Source organism: Aplidium turbinatum, chromosome 10 (genome assembly GCF_918807975.1).
Source record: "Aplidium turbinatum chromosome 10, kaAplTurb1.1, whole genome shotgun sequence".
Lineage (NCBI taxonomy): Eukaryota > Metazoa > Chordata > Ascidiacea > Aplousobranchia > Polyclinidae > Aplidium > Aplidium turbinatum.
Genome location: NC_137481.1, coordinates 24,213,808 through 24,225,924, shown reverse-complemented (window position 1 = coordinate 24,225,924; position 12,117 = coordinate 24,213,808). Strand labels below are relative to the sequence as shown.

General features: G+C 39.9%; 1 protein-coding gene and 1 long non-coding RNA gene across 3 annotated transcripts; both read right to left on the bottom strand.

Moving 5' to 3' along the window:
* Nucleotides 1-4,499: 4,499 nt before the first annotated feature.
* LOC145778419 (uncharacterized) lies at nt 4,500-7,303 on the bottom strand. 2 transcript variants are annotated; one of them, XR_014290435.1, is made up of 6 exons: nt 7,158-7,303; nt 6,960-7,028; nt 6,636-6,705; nt 5,606-6,562; nt 5,110-5,244; nt 4,500-4,909 (listed from the first exon to the last, which is right to left on the bottom strand). It is a non-coding gene; the product is annotated as an uncharacterized LOC145778419 (long non-coding RNA). The 2 variants fall into 2 exon arrangements; XR_014290434.1 differs by having other exon boundaries at nt 5,110-6,562.
* Nucleotides 7,304-7,618: 315 nt separating this feature from the next.
* LOC145779084 (uncharacterized) lies at nt 7,619-9,878 on the bottom strand. The gene is made up of 3 exons (XM_082590654.1): nt 9,872-9,878; nt 8,625-9,669; nt 7,619-8,501 (listed from the first exon to the last, which is right to left on the bottom strand). Exons 1-3 carry the CDS (start codon nt 9,876-9,878, stop codon nt 7,619-7,621), a joined length of 1,935 nt encoding a protein of 644 aa, XP_082446780.1.
* Nucleotides 9,879-12,117: the final 2,239 nt, after the last annotated feature.

Here is a 12,117-nt window from a genome sequence, read left to right as displayed (position 1 = left end):
ATATTCTGCATCATTTGATACAAATTCCATACGTCTAGCCCAAGTAGTTTTCGAGATATTAAAAAAACGCGAAAAATTGCGTGGGGCACCCTCAAGATGACGTCATAATGAAAAAATAATGCCAGATTCGTAATCAGCGGCCGAAACTCCATCAGAAAAAAAGGTACTCGTTTTGAAATTTAAAAGTGGTGAAATTTTGAAACACCCTACTATAGTCTTGCACTGTTGTTAGTTGAATCGTGAAATTATAATAATAATAGTAATGATAGCATTTATATCCCGCTCAGATTAATGAATGATTGATATCAGAGCGGCTGGGATCACTTCAATTGCATCACAGCTAAACTTGTGAAAAAGTTCGCTCCCATTTGTGGTGGATTCGAATGCACGAATGTAATATTGAAGAGCTGCATCAGTGAAGTTATCAAGTGAACCGCCAATTTGTAACCACATCTTCTGTACTGTTGATTCAGACACTAAAAAAATACAAATTGTGTAATGAATACTACATGTAGTGGCGGATGTCCCGGTAGCACCTTTTGAAAGTGTACCACAATACGTTTCCTAAAAGGAAACTTGTCTACAAATTCCCAAATCAAAGACATCTTAACCAAAATAGAGGATTCAAACCAACGACCTCCAGTCTTCTGGCCAATAGCATACTCTCTACGCCATGTTGTTTGGTCGAAAACTCGATCTTAGCAACTATATTATTACTATCCTTTTCCCTAACCCTCTGATTGGTCCATTCCCTCTATACACCTATGTAATGGTACATTTTCAAAAGATGCGTCCCGGTAGCTTATGTTTCCATTATATATTGGTGTAATGACGCTATTCAGTAGAATCAGGGCTCCCGAGAGGGGGGTCAGGGGGACCAATGCCTCCTCTGCAAACGAAAACGCGATATATGATGTTTTAGTTGCAACCTGAAGGGGGTATGGGCCTCCGTTTCAAGAAATTAGGGGCCTCATTTTGCTATTTTGACGTCTGGAATGTGGTCTAACAATTTCCCCTTTTTACGTCGATTCGACGTAGGCAGGTGTTGAATAGATGCAATATTTGCGATATGTTTTAATTTGGCAGACTGGATATGCCTACCACAGCAATTGTTACACACAAGTGGCTGACTGCAGTCAGATTTTAACGTTGATCCGTCGTCGCCAGACGTAGAAACAATGTGTAAATGGACGATTCAGGCTATAAAGTTGTCTTGCCGGTCTACAGGCAGGTAATATGCGGAACTGTAGTACCATACCTTTTCTGGTGTTATTACATGTGTTTCCAGCGTGCTTTGACTTGACATGAAAACGCAATCCCCCGTTGGTTTTGTAAGTTTTCGGACATAAGTGACATCTGCAAAAATACCGGATAATATATCCAAACAATTTTATTCAGCTTTCAACACACAACTGCACAATTTAATTAGAGGTGCGAGGTCCTTTGAAACGCTTTCTTACCCAAATTCACGTTGCACTGTAGACGCGCTCGTTGAAATGGGAATACTTTGAAATTCTTCATCTTCGATTATTTCCACAAGATACTCGACGATTAAATTATCAGAACTGTTTTCCATTGCACTGTTATAAAAAGCCAAACTTCTTCTAGCCCTGTTGGTTGTTTATAGCTGGATAAGATAAACTTTGATAACCATATAGCCTACAGTCAGTCGTTTTGTATCGTATTTCGTAGACCTTTGCTACCCTATACTAATTTAATATTGTTGTTAGCAAGAGCCTATGTATTTACCCTGCTTATTGACCTGTAACATCCTGATTAACCTACTTCAAAATTTCACACAATAATCTGAAAAGACAAGCGGTAACGAAAATAAACTTTTAAACCACCTAACAATAATACTGTGGTCGGAACAGTCCAATTGCTTCGTGGTATTCGCCGTCACTTTAGCCTTGCTTTAGTGCATTCTTAGCACGCCGTACACCCGTACGGTCGCAGTCTGTAGCCTTCCATGTGCAAGCAGTGAACCATGAAACGAACGACGTAGAGAAACGAGAGAGATAAAAGAGAAACACTAAGAGAAGAGTGAGTTTCCACTCATTGTGTTATATCTCGTTGGTTAAACCAAGGTTAAACTTAGATCAATTTCTGCTATTTTTTCTGAATCAGTAACTTCATGGACAAATTTAGTGAGAGAACTTTAAGAAAAGTTTGGTATTTTATTTAGGTGTTTTTATTCGGGTGCAACTAGGGGTGTTCAATTTCGATTTTCGATTCGATTTCGATTAAGGTGATATTCGAAATTCGTTTTTCGTATCGGACATATTCGAAATTATAGCCGCCCTTTCGGCTGAACGCGGTTGAAAGTAACGCGAGTGGCGCGAAATCTGTCTTGTCGCATTTTGCAAGCGAAAAAAGACTTCGACGCATGCGCATCGTCGATCACGTGACTATCACACGCTCTCGCGGGTCCAACGGCCAGGGATGCCAGGTTGGCATTTTTAAAGCCAAATTTCACAAATTTCTCAAGAATGAAGATAGCTAGGTTGTGCAATAGCAGAAAGTGTAGCGTGAGCTTTGTCGCAATTTTATCCATTTTTTACCGAATCCATAGGCGCCTAAGCCGTGGGGGCAGGGCCGTAGCCAGACCGCAGAGCAAAGGGGGGGGCAACTTTTTTTTAGGGGGGGGCCGAAAAAATTTAAATGGGCAAAATCATTATAATTGTAGCTGTTGCTCGAGAATGTTGAGATTAGGCCAAGGGGGGGCGAGGCCCCCCATGGCCTCCGGCTGGCTGCGGGCCTGCGTGGGGGCCAGGCCTTCACGCATATTTCTGTGTGGAGGCAACTTTTTATGCTGTATTGATACATAAAACAATAGATGAACTAGCGATCGGCAGCAGGAAAACACTTTTTAAATGCAAACCGCAACAGCTTCGCGATAAATAATCACTAGAACGAGTTGCGATGCTACAATCCAACACCAGACAACAAAATCTGTCATTTTTACAATGATTTAATGTCTGCAGACTTTAAATCAATCTAAAAATGACTGATTTGCTGCCTGGGACATAGCAAATATCTATCATTTTGTGTCGATTCAATGTCATCAGATGTTGAATGCACCCAAAAACAACATAATTTGCTACGTAGACGGAGCGTGCGTTTAGCTTTATGCGCTTGCAAACATACTCGACGTCGCTTTCGGGTCGAAACCTCTGCACTCTGCAGTGAAATGTCGCGGCAGTGAATCGCTCGCTGTGAAAATGAACTTGAAGTGTTTGGGATCCCAGCGACCTCGGCTCCAGCGGAGCGATCGTTTTCAAAAGCTGGCTTGACCGTCACGAAACTGAGATCCCGACTGACGGGTGACCATGTCGATCAGCTTGTGTTCATAAACACCAACACGGGCCTGAAGCTGTAGACGTTATTTTGTGTTCTTTTTTCGCAAATTTTCATGGCTTTTTTTCGCGTTTTCTAGCGAATTTTCATGTCGTTTCTTTCAATAAAATCACATTTTGCAGTGTGGTGAATAGTTGTGACATTCGAAATCGAAATTCGAAAATAAATTGAATTTCGAATATTCAAATAATCGAAATTGAACACCCCTAGGTGCAACCTAGTTCGTACCCTGAACAGTTCGTACCCTCAGTTCGTACCCTGAAAAGATCGAGAGAAAAAATTAAAAAAAGCCGAAGTCGCTGATTGCAGTTTAATAGCACAAAGCCGAACTCGCTGATCGGAGCTTCAGCAAACAAACTCGAGAGTTAGGGTTAGCGGAAACTACGGAAAAATGGAACAGCGGAAAAATATTTGCGGAAACTGCGATCAGCTAGGGTTAGAGCATAGATTACTCTATGGTTAGGGTAGGGACTTTATATTACGGGACGCGAAACTCCGTTTATCCGCCAACACCAGAAGGGTCACTGCACAATTTAAGTAGATACGCAGTCACATCGAACAGCACCATCAATTTTGAACATATGAATGTATTGTCACTAAAGATTGGCAACAACGTTCTAATAAAGTAATAAATGTATCAAAACGCTTATATGACGTTTTTTTAATAAAATGGCATAGGCCTATGCATATTATATGCCACAGGCTATAAAAAGCTATGTTGCATACATTTCACATACCATAGCATTATAAACAATATTCATATATCAAAAAATGTCATGTACAAAAGTAAACAATTACACAATGTAAATATGGTTCTATAACCAATCAACCTCTTCTCAATATACAGTATATTAATGGTTGCATACAGTTAGTTTTCTGAAGATAATTTTTGAATTTTCCTTGATGAACTGGCAACCAAATCTTTTTTAATGTCTTCAAAACGTTTAAGTTCATTCTTTGCGAAACAATTGAAAGCAGTTTCTACAATCACCTTAAAGTTTGCATGACTAGAATCACACTTTAAAGATACGATGCCAAGAAGGTGATCAAATGGATCAAATTGAGACACTGACCCCGTGAGAGCGGAAACAAAAATATTACGTTGATTTCCAAACGTGAACAGTCTCCTTTTAATTTCCCACTCTAATAACACAGTATAATAATGGTGCACTGCAAGAGAGGTTACAATAAAACATAGTTCTGTTGGCTTGGATAAACCATCACGATCAGCTAAAGCAAGAAGCTTGCAATGCTCATTGCTTTCTTTTACTAAAGTGTCATCTTGACCGGCAACAAGAAATTCCTTGCAAGCATTACATTTCCTACGACGAGAAGTGCTTCTGCCAATATACCCAGCAACATAGTATGCAACATTCATGTCAGATGTAGATAGGTCATCTAATGTCGCAATCCTAAAAAAATCAACCAGCCAAATTACTGACAATGCAACTTTTGTTGCTGTAATTGCTGGGAAATTTAAGGATGACAATTTGGCTCCAACTAGCAAAGCTTCTTGTTGAAGTAAAGACAGCATCATCTGGTATGTTATTACCTGAAACATTCAGTAAATGTAATATCTATCTAAGAAACATAACTAATTTTGGCATAAGCATAATCTTTGGGTAATGACAGTACTTTGTAATCAGTCATCTAAACTTTGGAGGTAACATGCCAGAAAGCTTCAGTCTCTACAAATAATCAAACAATTAAGAATAAACAAAAATTTTAATATTTATGTGAAGTTGCTCTAACCTTTAAACGGATGTTTCACAGATATCACTTTCCACAAATTCTCCACCATTTTGATCAATCGAGCAGTTTCAAGAAAAGATGGGTGATCCTCAGCATAAAATTCCAATCCTCGACTAGTTGATTCATGAAAAATGCCTTAAAATGTGTCATATGTTTAAGAGTTATTGCATTGCAACTTGAAGAACACTGAAGTTAATGTAAATGACAGTCATGCAAAATTGATAAGCAAGCATATTTCTTTATATTGCAAACAAGCATATTATATTACAATATAAAATACAGACAAAACCGGATAATTGCATAGTCCAATTGTCTTTTTTTTTTATGAAACATGCGATTATCCAATTATGTTATGGTTTGGTATTCAACAATCTCATGCGATAAAACGGTTTGTGTATTTAACCAAGATATATGTGATAAATCAATTTTATCTGCATAAGTCAAAATTTTAGTTTATGATTAACAAAAAATATTGTAAACAAACTTTTTGACTTACTGAGAGCATGTGTCAGAAAAACATGGCTTGCATGAGTGTTTCAAAATGTGTTCAAAGCCAGAAGTTGGAATATCAAAGCAATACTCTTGCATTCTTTGTGACAATCATTCAACTTCCAATTTTTTTGTAGTATTGCTCGCACCCATTTATCCTCAGTTCAACATCATTGGGAAATTTGAACAGAGAAATTTTAACCTCGCTACTTGATTTATATCCAGTTGTACATCCGGATACACAGCAAGTGTTCACGAAATTATGGCCAAGTTATCTGTCTCCGTATTGTGACATAGATTGTCGCGCAATCGTGACGTCATCATTGCGATGCACTGTCACGCTTGAGCGACAATCTCTCGTCATTCTTTCTCTAATTTTCTAACTTGTGTTTTCCAAACGTGCTTCGTCTGTCTTTTACAATGTGTGAATCTAACGGACGGACGTAATAAGAGTGTGAAGTGACTATTCCACATCACAATTGAACCCGTCTCTTGTTAACAATATACCATCAATCTTCACTCAACACATGTGGAACTTGAGTTGAAAGTTAGGAAGAAGACAGGTTGGATAGCAGCTCATACATAGCGGTTATCAAAAAGAAAGAACAGCAAGTGTTGACCATTTTAAGAATTAATGGTCAAATGCATTATACGTATAGTTATAAATACCAGGCTACTAAAGGTATAAGAATGATTAGTAGGTTAAAACTACAGAATTACCTATGACATCAATACCTTGCCAAGGTTTTATGTGTGAAGCATTTTCTGGTATAAAAGCTGTTTTATTTGAGACAAGTGTTGTGTGCGACGCGAACACAACAGGTGCGGTAGTTAATTGCGCCGGTGACGTCACGATTTTCCTAATCCACCCGGCAGGACTGAGCAACTGTTAAAGCACGCCAACTTGAAGAAATCACTCGGTTTCCAATGACTGCTTCGCAGCAATGAAGTTTATACGGTTTTTCTGTCAAGAAATAACACAACATAAGACACTAGTCACAATTCAGCAAGCACAACAGTCGAACTGATAAACGTACCAAATTTGTTGACAAACAGTTCTCAATCCACTGTACGGCACACAAGTTCCACAGGTTGGCCAATGACGCACTGAATAAATAAATTCGCGATGTTACCTTTCACAATTATTACGTAGGCTACCGTACCGTACAACCATAACGCTAGGCCAATAATCATTAAAAAACAAAGAAACGTGGCAATTCACTTGGCCTAGTTAAGATCGGTTTACGAGAATTAATTTCCATTAGGCTGACAAATTATTGGTCAATAATTCAGTAGTGAACATGAATCCACAATTCACGACACAAATCAATTGATCATACAATTCAGAATAACAAACATACCGGTAGTATGACCGGATCAGTAATGCCAAATGATGCACTTGTACGCGAAGGATTCTATAGTGATTGACTCTGCAATATTTAAGTTTGAAGTATTAGCCTAACAACAATTTACGCACATCAGAGATACGTTACGTTTGTTTACGGTAGACAGTCAACATTCAGTTATACAAAACATTATTACATCACAAGTACGCTCACCAGTAAGTTGAACTTTGAGAGATAGCAAGCTGCAAATATGAAATTCAGCCTACACGCAAATGAGTATTACCATAGCAGTTGTCAAACTTAAGTCCTGTAGAAATACATAACAGAGAAGCAGCTAACAAAGCATAAACATCAATCAATCAACTTTCAGTCACAAACTACAGTAACTAACAAGTTCGGTTAGCTGGCAAACTAGCAGCAAAAACGAAAACGTCTCGAAAGTTCCATAGACAATCTCGTGGTGAGTGTTGCCATTTGCAAATCAGCGATAACAATGAAGGGGAAACGACGCTAGGTGGCGAATACACAAATCAACGGGAGTAATGCAGTAAAACGAAAGGCAGGCCTTTCAAGGACCTGTTGAAAATCTAACACTCCCGGGCCAAAGAAGGGCCAAACTGGGTCATTCTTTTCATGAATAAAAGTTTTTCAACAGTCTATTGTCATGTAACAGTTCAGTCTTTAGTCTCTTCCTCATCGCTCTGATCTTCCAGCAAAATCTCAACGGTGTCTATTGGTGTCTCATCTTCATCTGGATCATCTTCTTCCCTTTGGACAATTACACAAAGTTTGGATATTGGTCTCTTCAGAGATCCGGTTGCAGTCTTCACTTCTACGGAACGAACAACGCCGTGACGATCAGGAAATGTTTCAATTACTCTGCCTAGTGGCCATCGTTGTCTGGGAGCAGAGTCATCAATCAAAAGGACGATATCTCCTCTTCGGATATTCTCCTTTCTGTGAAGCCACTTTGCTCTTGACATCACAGATCGTGGGTATTCCTTAACCCACTGCTTCCAAAAGGTGTCTGCCAGAAACTGCACATGGCGGTATCGATCACGTGGTCGGTAGCCATCTCTGTCGCAGCTTAACATTGGCGGTAAATTCGCTGAAGAATTCAACTTCAACAAGTGGTTAGGTGTAAGAGGTAAGTCGCCATCAACTTCTAGCTTCACATCGGTGAGTGGTCTTGAATTGACGATGTCTTCCACTTCAAGAAGTAACGTGTGCAATGTGTCATCATCGAGTGGTTGTTTTGGTAAGATGTTCATAAGAACTTGACGTACTGTGCGAATCATTCTCTCCCAGGCTCCACCCATATGGCTGGCTGTTGGGGGGTTGAATGACCATTCTATTCCTTGTTGTCGAAGGCTCTGGTGGATCTGGTTCTGATTCCACTCATCGATGGCTTGCTTCAAGATTCTTTCACAACCCACAAAGTTGGTTCCATTGTCAGAGAAGATTTTCTTGATGGGGCCTCTGCGAGCTATGAAGCGCCGCAAGGCATTTATGAATGCGCCAGTTGTCAGGTCTGGTGCCACCTCCAAGTGAATGGCTCTAGTTGTGAGACATGTAAAAAGGCAGCCGTATCTCTTAATGTCACTTCGTCTGTTTCGGACATTTAGCGGCCCAAAAAAGTCAACGCCAGTCTATGAGAATGGTGGCTGTGACATTTGTAACCTTGCTTCTGGCAGTTCTGCCATGAGCTGTTGTCTAGGTTTTGCGGTCCTTCGTCGGCAAGGCAGGCATCTTGCAAGTACGTTTTTAACCGCAACTTTGGCATTAACTATCCAGTATTTTTGGTTAATATTGTTCAGTGTATGGCTTTCACCCATGTGCTTCGATTCGTTTGTATGACAATGTTCAATTATCAAGTCCGTTAAGTGGCGCTCTGGAGCTATGATAGCAGGATGTCGCGTTTCGAACGGTAAGTCGGCTCTGTCGATTCTTCCGCCAACACGTAGAACATCTTTCATTAGGACAGGGCTGAGTTTTTCGAGTGGGATCCTCTTGGCTTTGGGCATGTTTGGGTGTTCTCCTTTGGATAGAGATTTGATCCAGGCAGGAAAACTCTGACGCTGCTCGTATTTGATTAACTCAATTTCTGCCTCATCAAGTTCTGGCACACTGATTGGTCCTTTCAGTTTAATCTGGTTTTCGTTCTTCATGCGCATCAGTAAGTACGATTTGAATCTCAGGAACCAGGCTACTGATAGTTTCAGTCGGCGCAGAGATGAGAAGTAGGAGATTAACCTGTTGGTTCCTTGGCTTTCAGTCGTAGAAGCAGTAAAGGTTTCGATTTTCCTCTTTGGTTTGTAAGCAGCAAAGATATCTTCAGATTGTGGTTGCTGAGCGGTTTGATTGGGCCATTCTTCTGGGGGTTTCCTCAGAAAATCTGGGCCATTGAGCCACATCCCAGAATGCATCAAGGCTTTGGCGGTCATGCCCCTTGATGCTTGGTCAGCAGGGTTCTGCTTCGTGTCGACATGGTGCCAATCATACACTTTGGTATGGTTCAAGATTTTTTGCAATCGGTTTCGTGAAAAGGTAGGGAACCTTTTGCTGTCAGCCAGCAGGCTCTGCAGCACAATCATAGAGTCTGTCCAGTATAAACATGGACAATCAGGTAACTCTAACTCTTGCTCTTGCTTCACAACACGGGAGAGATTAACAGCATCCAATGCCGCTTCCAGTTCAAGGCGTGGAATCGTGTGTCTGCCCGGACCTGGAAGAATACACAAATCAACGGGAGTAATGCAGTAAAACGAAAAGCAGGCCTTTCAAGGACCTGTTGAAAATCTAACAACAAATGACAGATTTTACATAAATAAAACAATTAATAAGTATATGGGCAATCCACTTAGTTTTCATTCTGCTAATAACAGGATTTCTGCTTTATTTGAAGAAATGAATAATTTATTTATTACCGTACATGACATCGAAGGTTTAACAAATATCAACATACCTTCAATGTCATCATTATTATAAACTAATTGACTACTGTCACTGACTGACTAAAATCTAGAGCAGACTATAAGACTAAAGAAAAGTATGAAAATAGTCTCCACTGCTAAACTGTGTTACTGGTTTGAAGTGCAATAGTCACACCAACAAATTGTTGCCACAGTTGATATCTATATGATATATCCCACACCTAATTAACGTGTTAGGTTTTACTAGTGATTGCTACAGTCCATAAGCAAAAGGTGGCAATAGATTCAATGCAGACATTATAACTTGCTTTAGCAAAGTCCAAAACCAACCAAACTATAAGCCTGCCGTGGGCTAACGTACTTCTCAAAAGTACTATATCAAATTTGTATATTTAACACATTATTTCCTTTAACTTGTTCAAATTGAAATACCGCAGCAACAATCTTTTGGTTACTTTTCACTTGCAACCAAGCTGCACGCTAGCTTACTGCTAAGTGCTAATCACTAAAACAGTGGTTCTTAAACTGGGGGGCGCGCCCCCCTTGTGGGGCGTGTGAGGCTCATAAGGGGGGCGCAAGAAATTGAAAAACTCTGCATGAATTATAACTAAACATGTCTTCACAACTACGCTGGACACTGTGGACAGTCAATTGTTGAAGATGACACTTTGTGTTGCAGTGGCACAGTATGTTTGTAGAGCGTGTTGTTGTCACATCTCGCATTCTTTGTGATGTTTTAGACGTTGCTAAATGTTTACGCGACACCTTAACTCGTAACACAACGGCTTTCTGACACAGCAGCCTCGAGCTTTAGTTGTAATATTAATGGCAACGACTGACCAACAAATGACAGAGGCTAGAAGTACAACAGTATCCCCAACTCTGATAGTAGGCCTACCATGCGAAAATTATATTTTTAATTTTAGCATTGATTTAATTAGGTTTATTTTTAATTAATCAGTACTATTGACATAAAATGAGTGGGGGAAAAGAAAAAGTATGACAAAAATTATCTGAAGTTTGGCTTTATAGATGCTATAGTAAATGACCAAGTTGTACCACAATGCATTATATGTTTTTAAAATCTGAGCAACGACGGTTTGAGACCAACTCGTTCGCAGCGTCATCATGAAAAAAAAACATCTTGAGTACCAAAGTAAACCTTTAGCTATTTTCCAATGCAAGAATGACTCTTTTAAAAAAATGAAAATCGCAAGTAGCGAGTGCTTTCGCCAATCGTTGTCGGCGAAAGTTGTAAAGGCGTCTTTCAGAATTTGGCATCGTCGAGTTGGCTTACCTCGTGGACATTTTCGAAGCCCTTGATAATTTAAACCTGCCCCTGCAGGGCAAGAATACAAATCGCATAAAAAATTATGATGCTATCTATGCTTTCATAGCAAAACTGGGGCTGTGGCATCGACGAGTTCAAAAAGAAAACGCAGCTTCATTTTCCAACCTTGATACTGTCCTTGAGAAAACACCAAATTGAACTGAAGGTATCCACAAAAAAGTTACATACATCCTTCGCATTAATGCAACTTACCTGGAAATAAATTGCTGTTCTGCTTAATGTTTAATGATTTTAAAACTAGATGGGGGGCGAATTTTGTTAAAATTGTAAAAAGGAGGCGTGTCTCAAAAATTTTAAGAACCCCTGCACTAAAAGGAAGTATCCTGAAACTAACCCTTCTAGTGTACGGATAAGGAAAAAAACGGAAGAGGCTTCGTATCCCGTAATATAAAATCCCTAGGTTAGGGTAAAGGTTAGCGGGAACTGCAGTTAACGGAAAATGCGAAACTACGAAAAAATGTTTGCGGAAACTGCGATCAGCGAGGGTTAGGGTTAGAGCATAGATTACTCTATGGTTAAGGTAAAGGTTAGCGGAAACTGCAGTTAGCGGAAATTGCGAAACAATGTTTGCGGAAACTGCGATCAGCGAGGATTAGGGTTAGAGCATAGATTACTCTATGGTTAGAGAGTTAGGGTAAGGGTTAGCGGAAACTACGGAAAAATGTTTGCGGAAACTGCGATCAGCGAAGGTTAGGGTTAGAGCATAGATTAGTCTATGGTTAGGGTTAGCGGAAACTGCGGAAAAATGTTTGCGGAAACTGCGATGAGCGAGGGTTAGCGTTAGGATAGGGTTACGGTTAGGGTTAGCGGAAACTGCGATCAGCGACTTCGGCTTTGTGCTATCTTTCCCTCGATCTTTTCAGGGGGAAAATTTTAAAATGTTTGCGGA

Excerpts from the sequence above, each read along its gene's own strand:
- LOC145779084 (XM_082590654.1), bottom strand. Across the intron at positions 8,502-8,624 it reads GCAGAACTGCCAGAAGCAAG|AGCCATTCACTTGGAGGTGG; the intron begins GTTACAAATGTC and ends TCTCACAACTAG.